Source organism: Heterocephalus glaber, unplaced genomic scaffold (genome assembly GCF_053883595.1).
Source record: "Heterocephalus glaber isolate CG9 unplaced genomic scaffold, H.glaber_assembly_v1.0 deba00001531, whole genome shotgun sequence".
NCBI classification, from domain to species: domain Eukaryota; kingdom Metazoa; phylum Chordata; class Mammalia; order Rodentia; family Bathyergidae; genus Heterocephalus; species Heterocephalus glaber.
In genome coordinates this window covers 1,595,292-1,620,073 of record NW_028258329.1, presented here as the reverse complement: position 1 = coordinate 1,620,073, position 24,782 = coordinate 1,595,292, and the positions used below count along the sequence as shown (strand labels likewise).

Below are 24,782 nucleotides of genomic sequence, written 5' to 3'. Positions count from 1 at the left end.
GGTGAGAGACAAGGGTCCAGTTTCTGTCTTCTGCACACAGATGACCAGTTTTCCCAGCACCACTTGTTGAATAAGCTGCCTTTCCTCAACATATGCTTTTGGCCTCTTTGTCAGAGATCAAACAGCCGACTTTGTCTGGGGATGTTTCCACATCCCCAGTTCTGTCCCATTTTGTCCCAGTACCATGCCATTTTTATCACTATGGCTTTGTAGCATAGCTTGAAGTCGGACATTGCTGCACCACCTGTTTTCCTCTTGTTGTTCAAAAGTGCTTTTGCTATCTGGGTGTCTTCTGGATCCATATGAATTTTAGGATTGTTTTCTCTAGAGATTCTTGGACAAGGTCATTGACTCAACTTTTAAATCTTTGTTTTTAAGTCCCTAAACCTGAGTTTCCTTTGCCAGAGGCTCAAAGGCTGGGTGATTTCAGGTGCTGGAACCACCACCCAGGGTGGAGTCCTTGTCCTTCAGCATCGAGTCCTGAGTCCTGCTGGCATCGCCCGTCACCCCGGCCCTTGGTGCTGTGCACTTTAACCAGTGCTCTCCTTAAACCCCACCCATTCCCCCCGCTCTGCAGCTCCTCCCCTGTGTCACTGCCTAAAACCCCAGGCCTCTCCATGCCAGCCTTCAGCTGGGCTCCAAGCTCCTCTTTCCAGAACTTCCCTAGAGCCCTAGCATCTTCCAGCCCCAGCCCTTGGGAGCCTCCAGGGCTCTTCCCACTGCTCAGCACTGAGCATCAGCTGGTGAGGAGGTATTGTGCCTACAGCCTTAAAATGCCAGATCGCAAAGTGCATGGCCACACCCCTGTTCCTTGGCTGCTTCCCTAACATGGTGTCCTCCGTGATTTCTGAAAAGCTGAGTTGGGATCTGTCAGTCGTGGGCAGGAGAGGGCACTGGGGAGAGGTGGGATAGGTGGCAGAGCTTGTGTGTACTTATTTTCTACTGCCTGGCCCTCCTTGTTTCTCCAGGACTTGGCCTGGTGCACACCCAGCAGCTTCTCGGCCACCGCAGGCACCACAGCTGGGCCCTCGAGCGGGGAGGCACACTGTACAGACCTGGGCAGTGGCTGGTGGCCTTGCGTCAGCTATTCCTGTGCTCTTCAGTGTCCTCTTTACATCCTGCTTTCCAATACCCCCTCAAGAATGTTTATTTGCTCATTTTTAAAGGCAAGATCTCCCTGTGTACCCAGGCTGGCCTCATGACTGCTAGGGTTGTAGACGTGTGCCACCACACCCAGCCCCACTGATAATCCTTTGTGCCAGGGGCTGGTGACCTGGTGCACTTGCTGCCATGTGGTAGGCTGTGGGTTCAAGCCTGAGCACCACAAAGGAAAAAGGGAGAGATCTTGATATCAAACTTTGCCCGGCAGAATCACGTGTGGTTTCTGTCTCCCAACCAGTCCCTGCTGCACACATGGGTTCCTGCCCAACTTCATCTTTTATTCCGGAAGAGATGCAGTTCCTTCTAGTTTAAGTTTTCCTGAGGTCCAGACACTTCCAAGGGTGCTTCACCCTTCACCAACCTGGTAAAATATTACTTTGTATCTGACACAGATCATTATCTGTCCATTGTGTCAGATGTAGATTGCTGTCTGCTCTTGACTGGGTTGGGACTAGCAAACCCTATTTTATGAAAGAGTCGCTTAAGTAGAGAGTACTGGAATGTTTGTGGCATTATTGTGTTGCAGCTAAAAACCTGGTTTTTTAAGTGCTGGGCTTTTAAAACCCAGAGATGCACTACTTTTAATTTTCCATGAAGTGGTGCATAAATTTCACAATAATAATATATAAAGAGGAATTTGGTTCAAAAAAAATGTCTCTGGACATTTAGGAAAAGAGAAAGGGAGAAAAAAATAAAAGCAGTGAGAATGTTCATGCATGCTGAAGAATTTTGGTGCTATTAAGGAATCTTATTGAATCAGAATCATTTCAGTTCTTAATTCTGACCCATTTGACCGAGTTACAGCTCACCTGTATTCCCTGGCTCCAGCCTTCAAGGCCCTTGGAAGGATGTCAGAGGGTACACTGGTCTGCAGCCACCCTTTCAGTTTAAATGCAAGCTACGGGTTACCTAGCACCCTGAGCTGCTGAGAGCTGCAGTCATTGCTTGGGGGACTTGAGATATGACTGGGTTCAGATGGTGATGATTGGGAGGCATGGAACAAGGGAGTTACTCATGCAAGCTGACCAAGGAGAGAGCGTGTGGCTTTTCCTTGCCACCACCACGGACCTGGAAGCCCTGCTCTGCACCTCTTAGGTTTCACCCTCTTTCCCTCACTGTCGGCAGCCTCACCCATGAGGTACCCGGATGCACTGGTCTAGGGTGAAATCATCCTTTTCACATGGGCAGCTCCTCTAGGAAGCAGCTGTGGGAGGCTGTGACCCCACCTCCCCTCACTTCCTGTGAGATCACGGGATCAAGAGGGGGCCTGTTCCCTTGCAAGGAACCCACAGAGGTGTCACCTGCAGGGAAGGTGGGGACTGCAGTTCTAGGACAGCGAGGCAGGCCTGGTGGAGCAGCCTGAATGTGGACGACTGCTCTCATGACTTACCTGAGACGGAGGTGAGCACGTGGGGTGGCAGGGATGGGTCCACACTTATTACCAAGCCCGGGGAGAGGAAGCCACACAGAGGTGGCAACGGCCTGGACAGGTCCCTAATAAACACCCTCGCCAGCTGGCTCCCTGGCCAGGGCTTCGGGTGCTCCAATTAAGACAAGATATTTCGGGATATCCCTGTGCTGCTTAGCCGGGGCTCGATTTTCAATCGTCCTGCCTCAGTCCACTGAGTAGCTGGGATTATGAGTCTGTGGCACCATGCCTGGCTAATTTTTAATTTTTGTGTCTGCTCTTCCTTATTACAAAATATTTGCAGCAGCCACCCCAAAATATACTTAGCACAAAAGAAGGTTTTTTTCTTTTTTTAGGTGAATAAGGAAACTGGTAGAAATAAACCAGGGTACGATAATACGCCAAAGGCTTGTCAGGAAGGGACACACCTGGGCCCGGCTGCAGATCCGCAGTGAGGTGGGCACCCCAGGGTGCAGAGCCACTTCTGCCCTTGTGAGGTATGTGGGCCGGCTTTGCCTGTGACAGTGACTGAGGGCACACTGCACAGATGTTTCTAGGAGATAGAAATGCTGACCCAAACTATGCTGCACGACATCACTCCACCCAAGATGTCAATGATGCCCTTGAGATCCATAAATATGGAATGAAGCCAGCTACTACAGACAAGCCCAGTGGATCCTGGATCTGAGGCTGGGGAGAGCCCTGTCCTCTGCTGGAGGCGCTCAGAGAAGGGCCCTCCGGGGTGCAGAGGAAGGAAGTCCCTGAAGACAGTCTCCCTGCAGGCACAGCGTCGAATTTCCCGGGACCACCCCCTAAGGACCCTCCAATATCCGCCAATGGCCAGACTGAGTGCGAGCCTGGGACTGGCAGTGTGCAGAGGGTGGATGGGTCCGATTTACCATGAACCCCCCCACCCACCCCCCGCACACTGACATGGAGACCCCGCCTGACTCAGACTCTTTCGGTTTAATTTCACCAGGTCTCAGGGCAGCTCTTTCCCACCAGGGTGCCAGCAGAGGCAGGAAGCCCCGGGACCCTGCATTTCTGGCCGCAAGGCTTGCTGCTGAGCGCGGTGGTCAGAGCCGCTCTCCTCCCGCTCCTCACCGCCCCCCCGCCCCCGGCGATGCACGCAGTCGGTACGCATGGGAGGCAGAAGGCAGCCACGGAACAACTGCTGCGAACAAAATCCCTGGAGGAGAAAATGCTCCCTCGCTACCTGCTGGGAACAGGCCACTGCCTCTGCTACGCTGCCACGTGGCGAGCTCCACAATGGCTGGGTGAATGTCGATCCTCACAAATGCTCCGCGTAGCAGGAACCCTAAGCAGTGTCCTGAGTCAGAAAGAGCGAGTCCTGACCCCACGGGTACGGGCTGGTCACGGGTTCAGACGGAACAGGGTCGTCTATGGCCCAGCCTCGGATGTGGGGCGGGGCGGGGGCGGGAGACACCACTTACGAGCTCCGAGAACCCATGGACCACCTGCCGCCGCTTCAGGTTGGTCTCCCCGTCCAGGTTGGCGGTCTCGATGTGGCACAGCCCGTCGGGGTCGCTGGAGGAGAGTAGCAGAATGTCCGCAGGGATGATCTCGTTACAGCGGAGCCGCACGAAGTCTCCTACGCAGATTTCCTTCCAGAATCGGCTCACGTACGTCTTTTCCTCCCTGGTGAGAGAAAAGGTGCTGTGTAACTTCTTGAGTCTGGCTTACTTCGCACAGCACGGCGGCCTCCGTTCCATTTTCCTGTAAGTGGCCTGGCTTCAGTTCTGCCCCACTTTATGGAAGGGAGGAGCAGGAATCTACCCCGACACGTTTGTAGCATGAGCAAATCTCACCAAGGATACCTGGATGCTGTTCTTGGCAGGAGCACTAATCCATGCTGCCTTTGAACCGTGGCCTTCTCTCTGGTGCTGCCTTCCTGCTCTCGTCACCCAGTTTCCAGAGAGAGAGAGAGCTCAGGCAGCGAGTTTGGGTCCTGGCGAGGACCATGTTGGCCACAGCTACCTGAGCCCAGCTTTGGGAAACCCGGAAGCACCGCCATTGCTTCCGTGTCGGTTCACTCCACAGGCCCTGAGCCACCAGACACCCCAGCCACTGAAGTGTAGTATCCCCTGACTTTTCTTTTCCATATACTCATAGCAAACAGATGCAAGGCAAGACACAGCCACCAGTCAGCTCCGCTGCCGCCTGCCGCCTCCAACCCATGTCCCTACGAGCAAGCGGCTTCTGTCACAGTGGCCAAAAGGCCCATAGGTGGCCCTGAGGTCAGCCGGCTCTGGATAAAGTGTAGCAGGGGCACTCCATTGCCTGACCTTCCTGCTTGCCCACTACCAATCTGACTGCTTCCAAGAATAGAGATCAGCAGCCTTGAGGTTGGGCAGATGAAAGCATTCTAATGCATTCACAGTCCTTTCTCCAAAGGTCAAACCTTGACCTTAAATCATTATAAGCATTAGCTTTTTAGTCTTTCTTCCTTATCGGGACCGCTTGCTGCCCCTGTGGAAGGTACAAAGCAATCGGAAAGTGGCTGTCCTTTCAGAAGAATGCTGAGTAAACGTAAGTCACTATTCCATCACAGAAAAGGGCAATGTTCGTCCTTGAATGAATGGGGCAGGCTTTGTTCCCAAGGGGTCCCCAGACAGGAGACTGGGACTCACCAGGGCCATGACAATCTGGGCACCATCTCTGCTCAGCTTATGTTAACTTTGTCCCATGTACAGAGCTCAGCCTGCCCACTCTGCTGAGCCCATGTTGAGAACAGTAACTTGGAGGGAAGCATTTGAGCCCTGTACAAGAGTCCCCTGTGGCCTCCATAAGGCTAAGCATTTGGAGAAAGGTTTTGGTTATTTTTTCTTTTTTTTTTTTTGTAGTGGGGCTCAAGTTCAGGGGTGCTCTACCACTGAGCTATATCCCTAGCCCTTTTTACTTTGAGACAGGTTCTGTTAAGTTGTCTGGGCTGGCCTAGAACTTCCCATCCTCCTGCCTCATCCTCCTGAGCATCTGGGATTATAACCATGCTTCATGACCAGCCTGAACTACATAGTAAGACCTGTCTCAAAAAAAAAAAAAGAAAGATTGAACCTAGGGCCTTGTGCATGCTAGGCAAGTATTCTACCACTGAGCTACATCACAAGGCCCTATTTTATTTTTATATATATATATATATATATATATAGTTTTTTCCAGTACTAGAATTGAACCCAGGGTTGTTGCACTGAGCTACATCCCAGCATTTTTATTAACTTTTTTGCAGGGGACCACAATATTGATTATGCCTAAAGCAGGCTGTAAGCAGTGCAGACTGTAAAGAGTTAACCCCTCAATTGCCTTGTTTTGAGAAGCAAGTCCAGCCGAAGCCTACGTGCCAAGGTCAGTGTAACTCACACCCAAATTCCGTTCCCACAACTAAAACCTTACTAGAAGAACAATATTCTAATTACAACCATGTATTTTGTCTATTCTGTTCCTAATTCAAGAATGCTTTGTCTTGTCCTTTATGAGCTTTGCTTGCATTAATTTCCATAGAAACCACACAACTGCACATCCTTGCATGTAATCCCACCCTTGTATGTACCTTACCTTTACTCCAGTTGATTACCAATAAAAACCAGTGGCTTGGATGGACCAGTACCTTTGCTAATTAAGCAGCAATGGCCGTCCTGGTTCCCCAGTACTCTGTCTCTTTTAGTTCTTTTAGTTTTTTTTCCTCAGGCTTGTACTGTAGCACTAAGCTGCAGAGGTCTCTGATACTTTTTATTTTGAGACAGAGTTTCTCTAAGCCACGGAGTCACCCAGGCTGAACGTGAACTTGCAGTCCTTCTGCTTCAGCCTCCAGGAATGCTGGGATTACAGGGTGCACCACCTTGCTGGCTTACTATGCTGCTATCTGTTCTGTTAGAGTGTGCTCCCACCCTTATAGGGCAGTCCACTGGAAAGCAGCCTGCTGTGCTCCAGTGGCAGCAGATTCACACAGCTCAAACCACAGTGCTGCCAGAGTGGATGACCCTGAGCACCCAGGTTCCTGTGAGCACATGAGGCCACGGCACCATCTCCTCGAGGACCGCCTGTGTGCCCCAATGATGCACTTCTCAGAATGCGTCCATAGTGCCGAGCAGCACTCGACCATTCCCACAAAGGTTTGGGGGACAGACGACATGAGGGCCTCCCCACCAGTGCTCCTGCCCTGGCTCTAACCCCCCCACCCCGGGCCAATGCTGCACTGCTCCCAGAACCCGGCCGTTGTGAAACAGATGGGTTACACTTTCTGCAGAGGAGGTTGGGCTGGGAATGTAGCTCAGAGGTAGGGCACCTGCCTTGCATATTTTACCTGCATGTGAGAGACCTTGGTTAGATCCCCAACCATGCAAAAACTAAAACTAAAATAAATAGACAGGGAATAAAACAGCTATAGCCCTCAACACAATAGGTGAATTTCCAGCAATTTTAGGAAGTGACACTGTTTAGTTTGCATGAGTGGCATTCCTCCAAGGACGCATCTGCCTCACCTGGCAGCAGGAGGCCCTGCTCACTGTGAACAGGCTGTGTGAGGCTCCCGGAAGAGGGGCCTATGACGGAGGGAGTATTCGACCTGGAGCCTTCAGTGACTACGAGCTGCTCCACAGGGAGAACGTCCACATGTGCCTGGCCCTGTCACATGAGTCCTGTCTATCTTGGCCTGATGTCAGAGGCAGGGAAGTGCAGGAAGGCAAGGGCCTGAGGGTACAGTCCCCAGCCAGCAGCAGCAAGGGAATGGGGTGTCTGTTGTGGTCTTACTCCCTCTCCCCCTGCCGAGGACCACAGACTGAGCACCCAATAAACAAAAACATTTATTCAGCTTCCAGTCCTGGAGGCCTGGAGGTCCAAAGTCATGGGCAGTGCCTGGAAAGTCCTCCTTCCAGGTCAGGACCCCCAACAGAGACCAGAGGCAGCACAGAGCACAGCGTGGTGGGGAAGGCTGGGAACTAGAGCCACAATCTACTCGACACAATCTGCTCAACGCACTCTACTGGCCCTTAACCCAAGGGCATAACCCACCAAGCCCCCACAAGGGCACCGAGACTTCTGCCTGGAGAGCTTTGAGCAGAGGACCTGCAAGTTCTGGCTGAGCCAGAAACTGAGATGGAACATTTGTGTGGTGTTTAGCTGCTAAAGGGTGGCAGTCTACAGCCTTAGAAAACCAGACACACCATCTCCGATCCAATGCGGAGGCCAGGGCTCCTCTGGCCCCAGCAGCTCGGTTCTGGATGGAGCAGCACAGCAGAAAAAGGTCTTACAAGAGTACTCCATGGGATGCGCGCAGAGCAGGGATGCTCAAGTCCACAAAGCGACAGACATGGGGTGCTGACAATGTGCTGTGGGGGATGTAGCTGTTTCGTGACCACCCCAAATAGGACACATAGGTTCTCCGAGGGAATGGCCAGCAGCTGCCACCTTTCCCCTCTCAGGATTCCCAAGGGCCTCGGTGCAACGATGACCCATGGTTCAGAAGTGAGTGGTGTGCGTTTCTGGCTTCTTTGGGAAGAGCCCTGGGGGAGAGCAAAGAGATGGACGGAGTCGTGAACAAATGTCCCCTGTTCCAAAGAAGCAAGCAGAAGGCCACAGGGAAAGCCAGCTTTGGTCACTACTTTAACCTGGGTTAAGTGATGTACTTATAAGGAGTTACTTTTGCGGGTTTTTAATAATTTTGTAAGAGGATGACTTGGGAATTTAAAGGACTTAGTTTAGGCGGCTGACAGGCATGCAGGGGGCAGGAGACTGCTACTCCCTCCTTCCCTGAAAATAAGACCTAGCCAGAAAGCAATCAGCCCTGGGAACTAGAGCTCAAAATCCCCGCCCCATTCCGCCTGCCTGGGCTGTCTCTACCTCCACTTTTCTCTCCCTTGGGAGCTGCTCTGCAAGGCCCACGAGGCAAGGACAGGCAGGTTGGGGCTGGAGTTTTCGATCTCTAATTTCCAAAGCTGCTTATTATCCAGCGAGGTCTTATTTTTGAGGAAATAGGATATGTATTTGTAGGCCTTCATTCATGCAGAATTTGAGTTCTACTGACCAGAAACATTGCTAATGTATTTCTCCAAATACAGTGATCCTCACTAAGTCTCATTGTCTCCAGAGATTAGACAGAGGCTGGAGGGGCTCACAACATATTTATAATTTTTTATAAAAATTATATAAGTAGGAAAAACTGAAAGAAAATGAAAGAGCTTACACAGGAAATGAGAGAATTGTGCTTTCATCTTCAAGGCACTGTTTTCAAGTAGATTTGCCTTTGGTGACATTATTTGGTTAGTTTTCCTTAAGAGTAAGGAAGAAAGGTTTTTGTTTTTTAAAAAGTGATGACAGATTCCAACATTACTCGCAGTTGGTTAAGCCTGGTGACCCCTGCACCTCATACACAAGAAGAGTCACAGCAAGCAGGTGTGGCAGCACCGACTGCAGTCCCAGCACTCTGGACACTGAGGCAGAAGGACTGAAAGTTGGAGCCCAACCTGGGCAACTTAGCAACACTCTTTCAAAATAAAAAGGGCTGGAAGTGCAGCTCAGTGGGAAGGCAGTGGGATTAATCCCCAGTATCACACACACACACACACACACACACACACACACACACACACACCACAACAGTCACAATAATCCCTTGAATTTACTGTCTGTGATCTCCAGCCTGTCTATACATCCATGAGTGAGTTGCTTCACTGGTGAGTGTTTCCGGCCTGGACAGAAAGATGTCAGAGGATGCACTCCCTACAGCAAGTCACCTGCCTCTGTTCTGTGATGTCATTGTGTGAGTCCAGTGACGCTGCTCAGCGCTGAGCTGCAGCAGCATCTGGCTGTCGGCTGCCACACAGATGCCCAGGAAGCAGGCACACACACCCAGGCCGCCGTGTACCCAGAGCTCTGCCTGGGGAGACTCGCTTCACCTACTGCTGGACACTCCATGGATGAACGGGAAATGTAATTTTTTTTTGGTACCGGGGATCGAACTTGAGACCTTTCGCTTTTGAGGCAGGTGGCAGAACCACTGAGCTAAATCCCTGGCCTGAGAAATGTAAATGTTTATAACATCCATGTGCTTTTGAATTCTTACCCTGCTTTACCTAACTTCTTGTGCTCCAAAAGGGCCAGCTCTAATGTAACTCTGCATTATTCTCATGACAACACACGAGGCCTCTACTACACCCTCGCGGGGCGGCGACCCGCCACATAACACGCTGGGCTCAGGTGCTGGAGGGGACAGGGTAATGGGGCGAGAACAGGACCCCCACCCTCAATTTCTGCCCTTTAAATGCCAACCCCCCAGCAAAAGCAAGGAAGGAAAGAAGAGTCTTGGGTTTAGGGTGGGTGGGAAAGCGAGCAAGAAAGGAGCGGAGATTTTTCAGGTTTGAGCATGAAACAATTTTAAGGACAACTAAGAGGCTTGAGAGAAGAGTTCCTGTTTAGATTCAGCATGCAGGAAATGAGGGAGAGGGGTCTGAATAAGATCCTGAGAGCAGCGAAGAATCTTAGCCTAACCTCAACCCACCCCTCCCACAGGGGCTGCTGAAACTAGAGAGCTTGGTCTGGGGAGAGGCTGGCAGGGTGGTTCCGAATCAGAGACAGGAAGGGGTGCCATCAAAGCACTCTGGGGCGCTGAGGCAGGAGGACCCCACATTGGAGCCCACCTGAGCAACCGAGTGGCCCTAGTGAGAAACTATCTCAAAGCAAACAAACAAACCAACAAACGGGTCCAGGGATGTAGCACAGGCAAAGGCCCTAATTCAATCCCCAAGACCACAAAACAAAATAAAATAACAAAATGCTGTCCTCTGCTGGTTCGAAGTCAGATCGTGGGCCTGTGAAACAGACAGCAGAGGAGGTGGGCAGAGGAGCGGGCCCGTGACATCTGCACGCAGGTGACGGGAGGGCTCGGATAGGCTAGGAGGCGGGGTGGGTGGGTGTAGAGTGCAGGGCGCCACCGGCTGCACCTCCCAGGCGTGGGGTCTATGTGGGGCTGGGGAGAGGCAGCCTCCACAGCTCTGCAGACATCGCGGTGCTGGGAGGGGGAGGGCACTGCAGACCCCCTGGGGCCGCCGAGGTGCCCAGGAGGAAGGACTGAGAAGCAGCAGCCGAGGGGTCTCGGGGGTGAGGCCACAGGTGCCAGAGCCCTGCTGGGTGGGCAGCCTCACTTTGGGAGGAGGTGAGGGCTCCTGGGTGTCCAGCACAGCCACAGGTGGCCTCAGGCACAGCCCCAGGCATGGAGCTTCCACCCTGCGATCCCACGGCCTGCTGGGCTCACAGCTGGACAAGCAGCCAGGGAGTGTGAGTGCATAATCACCTCCTTTGATTTCACTTTGGGAAACCACCTCAGCGACATAGCGCCCCCTCCATGGGGGCAGAGGGCCGTCTTTCTAAACATCCCGGCTAGGTGCGGGCGCTCAGCATCAGCTCCTGCTGCGCTGCGCGCCTCGAGGCCCTGGGATGAGGGCACTGGTGTGCACCTGGGCTCTTCCAGCCTCTGCTGAGCCCGGTGACGCGCCCCTCCCGCCCCTCGCACCCCTCATGCTCCTTTCGGCGCTGCCCTCCGCCGGCCCCATCTTACCGACCCCAGCGGGAAAACACGCAGGACCCCAGGGGCAGGCAGTCTGCACCCACTCGGGGAGTGCTCCTGCAGCCCTGACACACGTCCCGCACACGGACCCCAAAACTGGCCCCGAGAGACTGGACCTCCAGGCTGACACTCACCTGGACTGTGGGCCGTGACACCAGTGAGCTTTGCTTTGAAAGCACAGCTGAGCCGGCGGCCTAATGGGATGCCCAGTGGAGGGCTCTCCTCTTCCCGCTCCCCTTCCACATGTGCAGTGAGCCCGATGTGGTCTGGGAACAAACACCAGTGTGCTTGAGAAAAGATGGCGAGGCAGCCGGCTGCAGACCTGTGCCAGTGTGTGAGGCAGAGCAACAAAGTTCAGTCCATTTGCCAAACCCCAGGCCGATTTGCAGGCAGACCTAGGGCCTCTGTCCAAGGTTGGAAGACACCAAACTGCAGCTTTGGTGAGGAGGAGCTGGGAAGTGGTCCTGAGGGGCTTAGCAGACAGAGGGAGAGCTCCTCGTCCATGTCCACGATGCACTCTGCCCATTCATCAGGAAACTTCTGCATTGGAAGGGCACCTGCTGCTTCTCGGGCATTGGGCTGCCTCCGGGTCTGAGCCAGGGGGCCCGCCCCCAGCATGGCAGCTGGACAGTCTTACAGGCCGCTCCCACGCAACGCTGCTGCTCTCTCACAGAGCCCTTCCCGCAGGAAACGCTCAGAAGCAGCGCTAAGCCCCTGGTCTGCAGTGACCCAGAGCCAATGGTGAAGCCTCACACCTGGCTGGTGCCTCCTCCAGGTCCCAGGGGCTCTGCCAGGCAGTCTCACCCCCACCACCGAGGACTCGGGCTTGGGCTGGAGCCTGGACTCTCAGCACCTCAGGCTCCTGATCTGCAAAATGTGGGTCCGAACTCTCTCCACGCCTCCCCAGCAGAACCTGCTGCACTTCCCACCCTTGCCTGCAACCCTCTGCTCCGCTCCACGGGGGACTGAATTCTCCTGGCCACCAGCAGGTGTAACTGCAGTCGCTCCCCCCCGGCCAGGGCACCCCGGCCACATGTGCCTTCTCTGGGCTTGTTGTGAAAGAGCTTTTCCCCCAAACTATCACGTTTCAAGCAACTGGTTTTTTGTTTGCTTTTTGATTTGTTTGCAGCAAAGCTCAAGTCCCAGCTGGGCAGGTCCTCTACCCCTGAACTATACCCTTAGCCCCATGTGTTTGAGTCTGACTAATGAAATCATAAATCCTACAAGTGAGCAGCGAGTTACATGTTCCATTGAATTATGGTTTGGAATTAACAAGAGCTGGGATTCTAGCCTTCTAAATTAGAAAGATAGTATAATCGTTCACAGGATTTCAATGAAATGGAGGATGCAGATAAATGTAATCATATAAAATACAACTACACAATTAGCATCAATCTATATTATATTATTTCACTGACAGAACAATTACTCCCTGCAAAGGCAAAGGTCTTTTTCAAACATCAAATTGCTTCTGGCCTCCTTATCCGTTTATCACATTTCCTGTTGATAAGATGTCCTGGAGTTCAGGTGGGGATATTCCAACTACAGCTGTGCTACACTTTCTAATCCAATGGAAATAAAGTTGGCTTACAAAGTAGTCGAATGCATCACGGTTCCCCTGAACGCTCCAAGGTCAGGCAGGTTCACATGTGAAGTTTCCAGAAAGCTCCAGAGGAGAAAGAGCTAAAGGAAAGACAGTCCTGTGCACTGATGTGTCATGAAGCCGCCTGCCTGCAGCCAGACTGGAGGGTCCCTGGGGCCTGGGACGGGGAGAGCTGCAGAACAGTCCCCTGAGACAAGGGAAGAGACTGGAAACCAGGCTTCGGGAGGATGGAAGGGCAGAGCAGGAGATCCTGGAACTGATCTAATGGATGTCAAATGGTGGTGAGGGGTCCTTTCTCTCATCCCAGGAAGAACGGCCTTCACCAGGAAATCAACGGATAACAAATGCTGGAGGGGCTCTGGGGAGAAAGGAACCCTGCTCCCCTGCTGGTGGGAGCGCAGAGTGGTGCAACCACTGTGGAAATCAGTATGGAGAGTCCTTAAAACCTAAAGCTAGAAAATCCCTTTCTGGACCCAGCTATTCCCCTTTTGGGTGTCTTCCCAAAGAGTTAAAGACATTGCATTGCAGTGATACGTGCACACCATGTGCGTGGCCGCACGGTCGGTAACAGTTCAGTCCTGGCAGCAGCCCATATGCTCAACAGATGAAGGGACAAGGGGAAGGTGGTGTCCACACGCAACGGAGCACCACTCTGCCAGGAAGGACACACCTGAGTCGTCCGTAGGAAACAGGGGGCATCACGGGGCCTTTCAAATACATCAGATGCACAATTAAATAGTGCACGGTTTCTCTCATCTGAGAAACCCAGGTTATAAATAAAGAGCAAAATAGAAGTTATATAATAGGAAGTAGGGAGATGGATCTTTCTCAGGTAGGAAGAGGACTCAGCTGTGAGGAACTGAAAGTGTAAAGAAGGACCAAAGTGTCTAATAGATGCTGGGAAATAGGAAGAAACTGTTCAAAAGGAAAGAGGAACTAGGGAGGGGGAAAGGGGAAAGGAAGGAAGGGAAAAGAAAAAAGTGAGAAAAGAAGGAAAAAAACGAAACAAAGCTTTGTGAATAAGGAGGGGAACGGGTTGAAGGAGGGGAGGGGAATGGGGAACAGAAGAATCAAGACAGATCAGGTGCAGGTGTAAGTTCCCGGGGGTGAAAGTGATCATTCATAACTAAATTATACCAAGAAACTTAATGAAACATTTTTTAAATGGGAAGAGGTTCAAGAGATGGAGGGAGTGGGGAGCGAGGGGAAGGACAGGGATGAGACGGGAAACTAAGACGCGTTGTACACACAGGCTATGAATCACGGCCGCACAACATGTGTGCAGTGGGCATCAGGGCCACCCTGGAGGGCAGGCCAGGGCCCACCCGTCACCCCGGTCCTGCTTTGTGCCTTTGCCTTTGCGAGTGACACACAGTGTCAGCCCACAGCCAGGAGGTACAATGTGATGTTTTGCTTTACGTGCACACTGGGGATGGTCAGATCAAGGTAACTAGCATCCCCTTCACCCCAGAGTCACCGCTCAGGCCCCCTTCGGGCTGTCTTTGCATCTCTAATCTGTTCCTGTTACCTGCAGCCAATGGGGCGGTCAGTGCCCTCTGCTTTGGAGACAGGCACACAGCGGTGCCCAGTGCGGGAGGGCCCAGGGGAGGACCAGGCTGGGGAGATTGTTTGGGCACATGCACTGTGCCCGGGCATCATCAGGGAGTGGCGACCCCACTTTGTACGTGGGCTTCCCATGGGCACTGGGGGACCTGGCCCAGACTGATGGCTCTGTCCACAGGGACCCTCGAGGTCAGGTGGGCATGCGGGGGAGGCAGGAGCCACGGGTGTGCTCTGTGGGGACAGTGTGCCATCGCAGGGTACAAGAGGAGGCAGCCAGGATCCGAGCTCCTGCAGGAGTGTCGCTCTTTCTGCAGCTCTGGAAGCTTCTTTCTTTTTCTTTTTCTTATCTTTTTTACAATCGACCAATAATAATTGCATGGTATTAATGCCACTGTGACATTTTGATACACACATGGATCGTGGAAAGACTACGAAGATTTAAATCTCTTGGCAGTTTTGAAATACACCTACATTGCCATCAGCCACAGTTATCAGGCGGTGCGAGAGGTCACTGACACCTACTCCCCTGGTCCGCTCGAAACCTCGCCTCTTGGGATGAACACCTAATCACTGCTTCCTCCCATGCTCCTCCGGGCCCCACCATTCCACTGTTTCTATGGACAGCTTTCTTACACTCCACATACATCTTGAGAACCCTTTATCCAAAAATCCAAAACTGAAATGTTCCAAAACCAGAACCCTTTGAGTGTGCACGCGATGCTACACACCAGATTCCATACCAGATCCACTCACAGCACAGGCACACTCAAAATACTGCATAAAATTACCTTGTGGCAATGTGTATAAGGTGTACATGAAACACACATAAACTCTGCGACTAGATTGGGTACTAGCCCCAAGACACCTAGCTGTGCATGTGCAAACATTCTAAAATCTGAAAAAATCCAAAATGCTGTGGTCCCAAGAATTTTGGACAATGAATACTGAAACCTGTGTAAATGAGATATTTCACTTAACGTAATGTCCTCTAGGTTCATCATACTGCAGCTTTTTGGGAGGGTTGGTGGTACTGGGGATTAAAGTCAGGGTCTTTTCACTGAGCCACATCCCCATCCCTTTTCCCTTGTTAATTTTAGACAGGGTTTTGCTAAGTTGCCCAAGCTTAGTTGTAGCTTACAATCCTCCTGCCTCAGCTTCCCGGAGTGCTGGGCTCACAGGTGTGCAGAATCATGTCCAGCTTCACTCTTATGGGACACAATGTAATGTTTTGATAAACACATCACAAGATGATTAAATCAAGCCAGCTAACAAATTCATCACATCAATAGTTATCATAATTTAAAAAATAATTTTGTTAAGACATTGAACCCATGAAGGCGGAGTAGATGACGCATCCATATCAGGTAAAAAGTGCAAGGGCCCCAACTGCTAGGTGATCATGATGAATAATGCACTAATGCAGCAGGAGAAACAAAATCCAGGGCTGGGGAGGCAGCTCATTAGCGTGTGCAAGGCCTGGGTTCAAAACCTAACACAAAAAGGAAAAAAAGCGCACAACATCCTGAGGAAAACACTGAAACTTTACACAAAGAATGGATCACCAGGAATAAATGTCCATTGGCGCGGCTCCCGCAAGCTTCAGTCAGCTTTTGAGATCTGGCCCTGAGCTCGCTCCCACCTCACTCTGCCTCCCACGCTGACTCAACTGACGCCCCAAACTGTTCCTTCTTTCACGAGGCTCTACCTGCCCCAGCCCCAACACGCTGCTGATTTCTCCCTTCCTTCCTTCCTTTCTTCTGATAAGTCACAGTCATGTGATCATGGGGCAGGTGACTTAGCCAGGTGCACACTGGGAAGTGACTGAAGCTAATTAACACGTCTGAAGCTCTCAGTGCTGGCCAAATGCCCCTGCGGTTTAGCTGAAATTCTGTGCCCCTGTCCACCCAACCCCTTACCCTCTGCTGACCTCCTTCGCTGTGCTGCTGTGAATCTGACTGTTTTGGATTCCACTTACGGGTACGACTGTCTAGGTGTCCTTCTGGGCCTGGCTCATGTCACTGGGCAGTGCCCAGGCCCATCTGTGCTGTCTCAGTGACATGCCCGTCCTCTTCCTCAGGCTGACGGTGTCCCGCCATGTGTGTGCCCACCCTATTTCCTTTTCCATTCTCCACTGGTGGACAATCTTGTCGTGGCCACCGTGAACCCTACCATGTGGACAGTAGCGCGGCTGTCTCTTCCACACACTGACCCCCTTCCTGTGGGTGTGCGCCTAGACTAGACGGGACTGCTGGATCACGTGGGAATCCTATTTTCAAGTTTTTTTCTTATTTGAGTTGTAATGGAGATGCAGTATTTGTACTCTTGAACAAACACGATGCTCCAGGTGCGTGCAAGTCACTGTCGACCTGGCACAGGGCCACGCTAATCCTCCTGTGATGGGTCCCGTGATGGGTCCACACGCTGCCCAAGCCAGCTTTAGTTCTGGGTTGTGGAGGAATTTCCGGCTGTTTCCACAACAGTGTGAGGACCTGCACTCCCAGTGGAAGGGGACCGGGCTCCACAAATCCACAGGGAAAGAAGTCGGCTTTGACTGGCAGCCGTATCCAGGCACAGGGAGGGTGACAGCGACAGAAGGAGTGGGCAGGGAGCAGGAACTCATGCTGCCTGCTCAGGAGGAAGGGGGCAGGGCAGAACTGGCACAGGGAACCCTTGGGTTTGCTAAGTTCACTCAGCATGAATGGGATGCTTGCTTCATTTTAAAGATGTCTAACCTTTGTAGTGACAGAGCAAGGAGAGAAGAGCAGTTAGTTGCGTGCAGGGTGCCCTTGGGAGATGGGGCTGGTCGGGCATCTTCACGCCCATGTGAATTAACCCGCATAGTCCCAGACCAGCGGAATTCGGGGTGCACTCTGAATGAATAGGTTGCTTGGGCTGCACCTCCTCCAGCCCAGGAGCCGCTGTGCCCTTAGGAAAGAGCCAGGGCACAGCATGCAGGGTGTCCCCCAGGATAACCCACACCCACAGCCTGTCTGGCCTGAGTCTCGGTGTCCCTGTCTGCAGGGTGGAGGCCTTGGGGCTGGGGCCGTGTCGGGTGTGTGCAGTGCTGCCTTGGTAGAGGCACTGTGCAGGGCTGGTGGCTTGTGTCACGCACAGGGCGTGGCACCGACTCTGCCCACGCTCCTCCTCCTCAGCTCCCGGCAGCCAGCACCATCCCCGGTTCTCGGGCAGGGTGCTCTCTGTGGAACCCAGGCACGTTTTCCAGCCAGGTGTGAACAGCCTGCTCTCGGGGAAATGCACCTTCCAGCTCTCCAGCGCATGGCATGCCACAGCATCTGTGACTCGGTGGCCCGCTCTGGCTCACTCTGTGCCATCAGACCCACCCCAGCACCAGTAGCTGAGCCTTACGGATGCGTGTGACAGCAAACAAAAGCCACCCGGCACCCGTCATCCCAGCTGCTGGAGAGTCTGGGACAGAGGGGTCACACGTGTCTCTGAGTCCCAGGCCAGCCTGGCTGCAGTGCAACCTCAAAACAGACAGACAGACAAAGCAAACAACGAAAAACCAGCGCAAGGCCAACCAGGTACTGGCTCCCCTCACTGGCAGCTGATCCAGGTGGGCGAGCAGCCAGGCCCCTGCAGCGGCACAGGGAGGACGCCGCCCTGTGCTCCAGGGCTCTCTGTTCACAGCCGGAGCACGGGCTCCACACGAGAGGGCACAGCCTGTGGTCAGCACAGGTCACAGCATCACCCTGTCCACCAGAGACTCCCAATGTCCCTCTTCTGTACTGTCAGAAAACGCCAGACTGTCTGGCATTCGGGCCAGACGGCTCGGAGACCCCCACTGGACCCTTCCCTCTTGGGCCTGATCATGCAGGGATGGTGAAGATGCCCGCTCTGGAGCCCCAGGTGCCCGCCCAGAACTCAGAGCAGGGCTGGGTGCCCCAAGGCGACCTTGCTCCATTCACACCCATCCCTGGGCTTCTGCTGGTCAGGGCGGAGGCAGAGTCCCTGGGGCCTGCAGGCTCCCAAGTTATGGGCTCATACACTCAGACCTCTAGCATCCTGAGTTCAAGTCCTGTGACTGCTCTAACAGTTACTACCACTCCGGGGTTAAAGCCACCCAGGCTGATTCTGCAGGCTCTGTAGGTGAGACCTGACACAGGTCTTGCGGAGCGGGCTCAGGGTCTCGCCAGAGCTGAACTCCCCTCTGGATGCCATTGTTAAGTCTAAACGGGTTGCAAGCAGAGCTCAGGTAGCACTGCACCTTACACAGGAAGACAGCGTGGGGTGCCCTCAGGCTGTGTGGGTTCCGCAGGTTTGCCCACAGCCCGTCTCCGCCTGGCAGCCGGATACAGCATTCCCACTGTGTCAGATATCGAGTCACTTGGAGGTGGTTAAAAGCACAGGTGGGTGCATGCCCCCTGAGATGCTACTCCACGTCACACAAGGGACTTGAGCATCCGTGGGCATGGGTATTTGTGGGTGTCCTGGAACCAATCCCTCACAAATACAACCCCATTTCTCCTCCCACACACAACACAAGGGAATGCTGGAGCCGTGTGGTGAAAATGAAGGCTGAGCTATCTTCCTTCCTCAAACTTACTTCAACCTAACCAGTATTGAACAGGTCACAGTTGCTTTGTGAAAACAGGGCTCTGCCTTTACTTTAAAAGTAAAAGCAAAAAGAAAAGGAAACCTGTCATTCCCACCATTCACAGCCAGCCTGGAGACACGGGTATATCAGAATCAAAGGTGGCAGGCACGTCTGCTACTGACGTAGAATGGCTTCCCCAGCCACTCGCCGTAATTATTACAAACAGCGCCTTGTAGTGTGCGGAAGAGAAAGAAAGGTGCCAAACATGATTATTACCTAGCACCGGAGATTAAGGCCCTCAAAGGCACACGCTGAAGCAGTGATGTCCCGTTCCTGCTACGTACTACAAAACAACCACGCACGGGTTACTCTTCCTCCAGGGACCAAGGCCCAGCTTTCTCTCCAGGGCGTGGAAACCACAAGATCCTCCCTCAGCACAGCACCCACCCGGCCCACTCTGCTCCCACAGTGGGCTGGGCCTGGGCTCTGGCTCATAGTTCAACTTTTTATGAGCAACAGAGAGGACCTGGAGAGGGCTGAAACATTCTCGAGATTTTTAAAGCATGGCTCCAAGGGGTGTGAGCAGGAAAACGCCCTCCTATCCTGGGTTGGCTGGAGTTTTAAATAGTTCAGGATTGGTTCAAATGCCATCCTTTCTTCTCCACAGAGCAACACTGAATGCTTGAGGCTTCTGGGCTCCAGCCCCTGAGGAACCTCGCCCAGGCCGGTGCCATGTGCAGCAGGGGATGGGGTCCCGGCCGGCCCAAAGCCCACTGCTGTGGGCCACAGACTGGCTCTCAGAGGGCTCCCAGATTCACCCTCTTTCCCAGCAAGCTCCACCGGCTGAGTGAGTGAACCCTGAAAATCCTTGTGATGGTGGCCAAACACTCTCTGTGAGATGACTGTTTTAAACGAAGTCCTTCTCACCAAATACTTTAAAGAAAGAAATACACTTACTAATGTCAACATTCAGGGCTCTAAAATGACTACCTTGGGAGGTTTTTAGCTGTCAGCTGAAGATAGAATGTTGGGAGACAGAAAGGAAGCCCCAAGGGGAAAAGCCCAGATGGGTGGGCGAGGTGCAGATCCCAAAGGTGCCACAGGGGTAAGAGGCTGAGACATGGGGTGCAGGATGGGGCCTGGGCCTGGGCTGGGAAGTGGGTAAACCAAGGTCCTGCACCCCAGACCCCGGGGTGTGCACTCCCTAGGGGAGGAATGTGAACACGCACACCATTCTTACTCCTCTCAAGAATCATCTCCTTTCAGAGCCAAAGATAAAAAAAAATCGAATGATGTATCAAAGATTAGGAAATCCATCCACTTCATTAAAAACGTGCTAGTATGCAAGGACCCGAGTTCGATCCCCGGTACCAAAAAACAAACAAACAAAAATGTGCTGAGAGCTTTTAGGAATACACAGGGAATTTTTACCTTATACAAGAATGGCTTTCTTTGTTTGTTTCTGGCAGAGTCTACCTTTCTGCTCTGAATGTTTCATTTTCATTCATTTCCTTCTCTTCTTGGGAAAACCTCAAACTCATTCCTAGTTCCCTCCATGCAGTGTGTGCCTGAGAACAGTGCTTGTCACCAATGCGAACTGCATCACTGCATTTCTCTCTGGTCTGGGTCAGGAGGGACCAGGGAGGAGGGGTCAGGACTCTGTCACCCTCGTCTCGTAGCCTTTGTTTCAGTCACCGGGAGGCTAGATCGGACTGTCATCCACAAGCAAGTGGCCTGTTGGTTCTGGAGAGTGATAAGCATCTCCGGTGAATCTGGGACATAGACGACACTCTGAATAGAAGAAATAAAACTGCGAGAACATTTTTTAACCAAAAACTGTGACAAAACATTTTGGAGCCCCTTTTTAAAAGTCAGGGTCAGGGCCAGGGATTCAGCTCAGTGGTGTCACCAGCTGCCTCAAAAGCACAAGGTCCTGAGTTCAATCCCTATACCAAAAAGAAAAGTCAGGATCATCCGCTAAGCATGATGGCGCACACCTGTAATCCCAGCCCTTGGGAGGCTGAGCCAGGAACTCATGGCCAGTATGAGGCCAGCATGGGCTACACAGTGAGACCAATCAGTCAATCATCAATCAACCAATCAATCAGGGTCATCAGCTGAGGCTGTAGCGCAGTGATACTCTGTTTACATTCTCAAGGAAGGGCTGGATTCAATCTCCAGTACACACACACACACACACACACACACATACACAGTCAGGGCCACCAACCAGAAAGGAGGAAAGGCTGAGAGTGCCCTGTCCACTTGCTGGTCACTCCGCAGGGTCCATGGAAATGTGGCAGGTGGAGACAGCAAATGCTCAAGCAGGAAACCACCCTCCACTCCTCAGCTGCCCAAACCTTCTAATTCCATCCCATCAGAAAGCTGGGGGCCACATCAAGATTCCTGAACTTCTGGTGTCCTCATCTGCTGGGGTGAGGCCCACCAGGAGGGCAGGCGAGTTTCCTCCCACAACTGGAACCTGCAGTGCATGTGCTGCTGGTGTCCGCAAGACCCTACCTCAAGCCTGTACTCCCCGTAGTTCCTCTAATCTGAGGTTGTCCTAGGAAACAGGCGTCCGCACATTTTCAGAGCAGAGCTCTGCCTCAGGCTCCAGAACACGGGCTGCTTGCAAACCTGAAGCACGCATGTGGATGAAGTGAGTGAACTAAACGCAGTCGAGGTGTCCAGGGGGGCTGCTCCTCGTGCGGCCCTGCAGTGGGCACAGGATCAACAGGGCCCGCAGGCGGGGCCACAGCTGGAAAGGGCCACGAGGCAGGGACTGCCTGGGTTCTGAAGAGGAAACATGGCCCTGGGCTCCTGGGGGCCGTGGGTGGTGACTCCTCCGGGTGTCACAAAGACCCAAACCCGTCACCTCTGAGGGCCAAGCGGGGGCACCAGGGTCACCAGTGCCAAACATAGCCTCACAACCACACAGTGAGTTACAGTGACCGTCGGGGCCACAGAAGTCTCCCAGGTGGACTCAACTAAGCTGTGTATCTGTAAAACTGGTCTCATGTGTTTGTGTGGTGCTGGGGATCGACGTCAGGTGTTGTGTGTGAGGCGAGCGCTCTGCCACGAACTGCACCCCTGGCCCCGAAAACATCACTTATCAATGGGGTGGAGGACTCGCGCCACTGGGCCAGGCTCGCAGACAACCTTGATCTCTAAGGCTCACGGATACCTGAAAGGCATCTTAAAGACAACAGGATCCGGCCCCTAAAACAGACCCCAGAGAGCCCAGTGAGTGGGACTCGGAAGGAGTGGGAAATGGCATCGGCGGACCCGCCTGGGCCCGCGCCAGAGGGGCAGCAGGCTGGCCCAGCAGAGGGAACAGCCCAGGGCTCCCGCTGGCCCTCCACAAAGAGTAAGAGCATGGTCACGAAGAGAAAGAAGGATTCCTCAGAGAGGAAGAAACGAAAACAGGAACCTGAGGCAAAGACCCAGAGGAAAGGGAGAAGAAGGAAAAGCACAGGCCGCCTGACCTGGCGGGATGAGGCCTCCTGGGACGGGGTGAGTGCTCTCTCTAGGCCTTCTGCCGTGTCTGTCACACCAGAGCGAAGGTGGAGGGCGACATGGACACTTCCGAGACAGGAAGGGAGGCCTGGGGGGGCTGCCGTGAGCACCCCAGGTCTCCCTCACGTGCCCGAGCTCAGTCCGGTGCCCAGCACCCCCAGGGCCACGTGCCCTTGCTCAGGCCCGCTCCGTGTTACCCCGGGGGGCTCCTCGGAAAAGGACCAGAGTGCAGAGCCATGCGGAGGGAACTGAACGTCAGCGACAGCTGCGGTCTGGGCTTGGCACTTGAAGCCTGGGAGTAAAACCAAAACCACTTTTCATGTTAGTGTCTGCTTTGCTTTTCTAATGAGAAAAAAACAGCTTCCTTCATTTCTGCCCATTCTCGGGTGAAGAGCGTGGTATCAATCACACTTACAATAACAAGTCAGGAAACAGGAACGGCGCCGGACTCTCCACCTGAAGGAGAACACTTTTGTCGTTGGGAGATCATGCCCTGGGCCCAGCACAAAGCCTGTTTGTCTCTGCTTTGTAAGGGAGAGTGTTATGTTCTGCAGTAGCCACACAATCACTTTGAGGAAACATCACTACAAAAATAAATAGGTTTCCTTTTTCATTCAAAGCAGAGGGAAAATAACAAGGACGCCCTAAGCACACCCACAAGCCTCTTCCAAGAACACTCGCATTTGTTCCTGAGCTGTTAAGAATGCTTTGCTGATGATATCAAAGCCTAGAATTTATCTATGATCAACCTGACTTAAACACAGAGGAAAAAATACACGTTCTGTTCCACTTTAAATTAAAACAAGCTATTTTTTGTTTTGGGTACCGCCTCTATTTTCCTTTGAACACAGGGGAATGCATTACTCTGAAACACTGCATTATTATTCTCTCCCGTGTATGGAAAGGGGGCCAAATGCGTGATAAATCTCTAAGTTGGAGGTTTTGGGAAATACAAAGTGTAATTTCATTTTCAAAAATGATCACAAACCTCACCTTCTGACCAAGAGGGAATTAAAGCTGTGTGGTTTACCTTCCTACACCAAACAAATAAGAAATACAGTTTCAAACGGTGGTTTTCACCCAGGCATGGTGGAGAAGCCTGTGACCCTAGCACTCGGAAGTCCAAGGAGGATGGACGGTGAGTGCAGGGCCGGCCAGGACTCTGCAGCGGGACCCTGCCCGGGAAAGGGAAGAGAAAGGCTTCGGGCCCTGGGCAGCAGGGGCAGGCGGACAGTGAGCCCGAGGGAAGGCTACAAGCAGGGCGAGCCCTGCCAGCGCGGCCGGGAGAAAGGCGGGAGCGGGGCACAGGGAGCCGGCACAGCCCTGTCCACCTACGCGGCGGGGCCAGAGCGAAGCTCCGATGACACCAAGGCATCCGGAGCTGCAGGCTGAAGCCCGAGAGCTCCGCAGGGCGGCGGAGGCCCTGGAGCTCTTGGCTGTCGAGGGCTGCACGCAGGAAAGGAAAACCCGCGGCGGAGGAAGAGCCAGCGCCCGTGAGAAGAAGGAGGCAGGTCAGGCCCAGCAGGAGCCCCGGTTCTCGCAAGCCCGGCGACAGGCGGCGCAGGCCAGTGCTCATTACCTTGTTCGCTAAAGGCTGCTCCCGCCTCACCCAAGAAAGGCTGGACATAAGCCTCCCCGACTGACCAAGGGCCTCTGCACCCGGAAGCAAGGCTCAGAGACACAGAGGAGCGAGGCCAGAGCGCCTCACAGCAGCACTCAGCACATGCAGCCTCCAGGGAGAAGTTACAGGGAGGCAGGAAAGAAGCGGGAAAGCGCAGCCTGCCCGGGGGGTGAGGGGAGGGGGCAAGAACAGCTGAGGGTCAGAAAGGACAAGGAGACAAGGTGAGCACGAGGGAGCATGAAGATGGTTGTGCCACCACTGTATGTCCAAGGAGCCACAGGGAAGAGTAAATTAAGCAGAGGCCTAAAGTGCAATTTTTTTTTTGAGTTTGAAAGATCTGATTCAAACTGCTAGCGTCGCAAACTGTGATGGCCAAGGTAGAAAACACTGCATGAAGAAAGCACTCCTGAACTTGAAAATATAGCCGTACAAGCCATCCCATCTGAAACACAGATCTAAAAAGAAACCAAGGGTGAAAAATGAAAAGCACACCCATAAGTGGAGGGTCAACGCCCAGTGGCCTAACCCAGGGCCTGTGGGCAGAGTCAGAGCGCCAGCGGGCTGAAGGACATGGACCCTAGAGAGTTAGCCCGAACTTCCAAAAGTGCTGAAATTATTACAACCACAGATTCCAAATGTTTGATAAACTTCAAGCCCAAGAAACAAGAATACAAAGCCAGGTGCACGCCTGTAATCCCAGCACTCAGGACGCTGAGGCAGGAAGATTGCCATGAGTTTGAGACCAGCCTGGGCTACATAGCAAGACCCTGTCTCAAA

General features: G+C 53.0%; 1 protein-coding gene across 13 annotated transcripts in view; it reads right to left on the bottom strand.

Moving 5' to 3' along the window:
• Positions 1 to 24,782, bottom strand: part of Atp10a (ATPase phospholipid transporting 10A (putative)) — a 122,012-nt gene that overhangs the window by 61,675 nt on the left and 35,555 nt on the right. For 5 of the 13 annotated variants that reach the window (XM_087188195.1, XM_087188199.1, XM_087188197.1 and 2 more), the window contains exons 1-2: positions 11,282 to 11,688; positions 4,024 to 4,228 (exon numbers count right to left, since the gene is read on the bottom strand). In XM_087188195.1, the coding sequence (XP_087044321.1) occupies positions 4,024 to 4,228; positions 11,282 to 11,673 (597 nt within the window). In that variant the 5' untranslated portion in view covers positions 11,674 to 11,688. Of the gene's footprint in view, positions 1 to 4,023; positions 4,229 to 4,398; positions 4,914 to 11,281; positions 11,689 to 24,782 lie in introns of those variants that run through there. The other 8 variants (XM_087188198.1, XM_087188201.1, XM_021250171.2 and 5 more) reach the window with 4 other exon arrangements.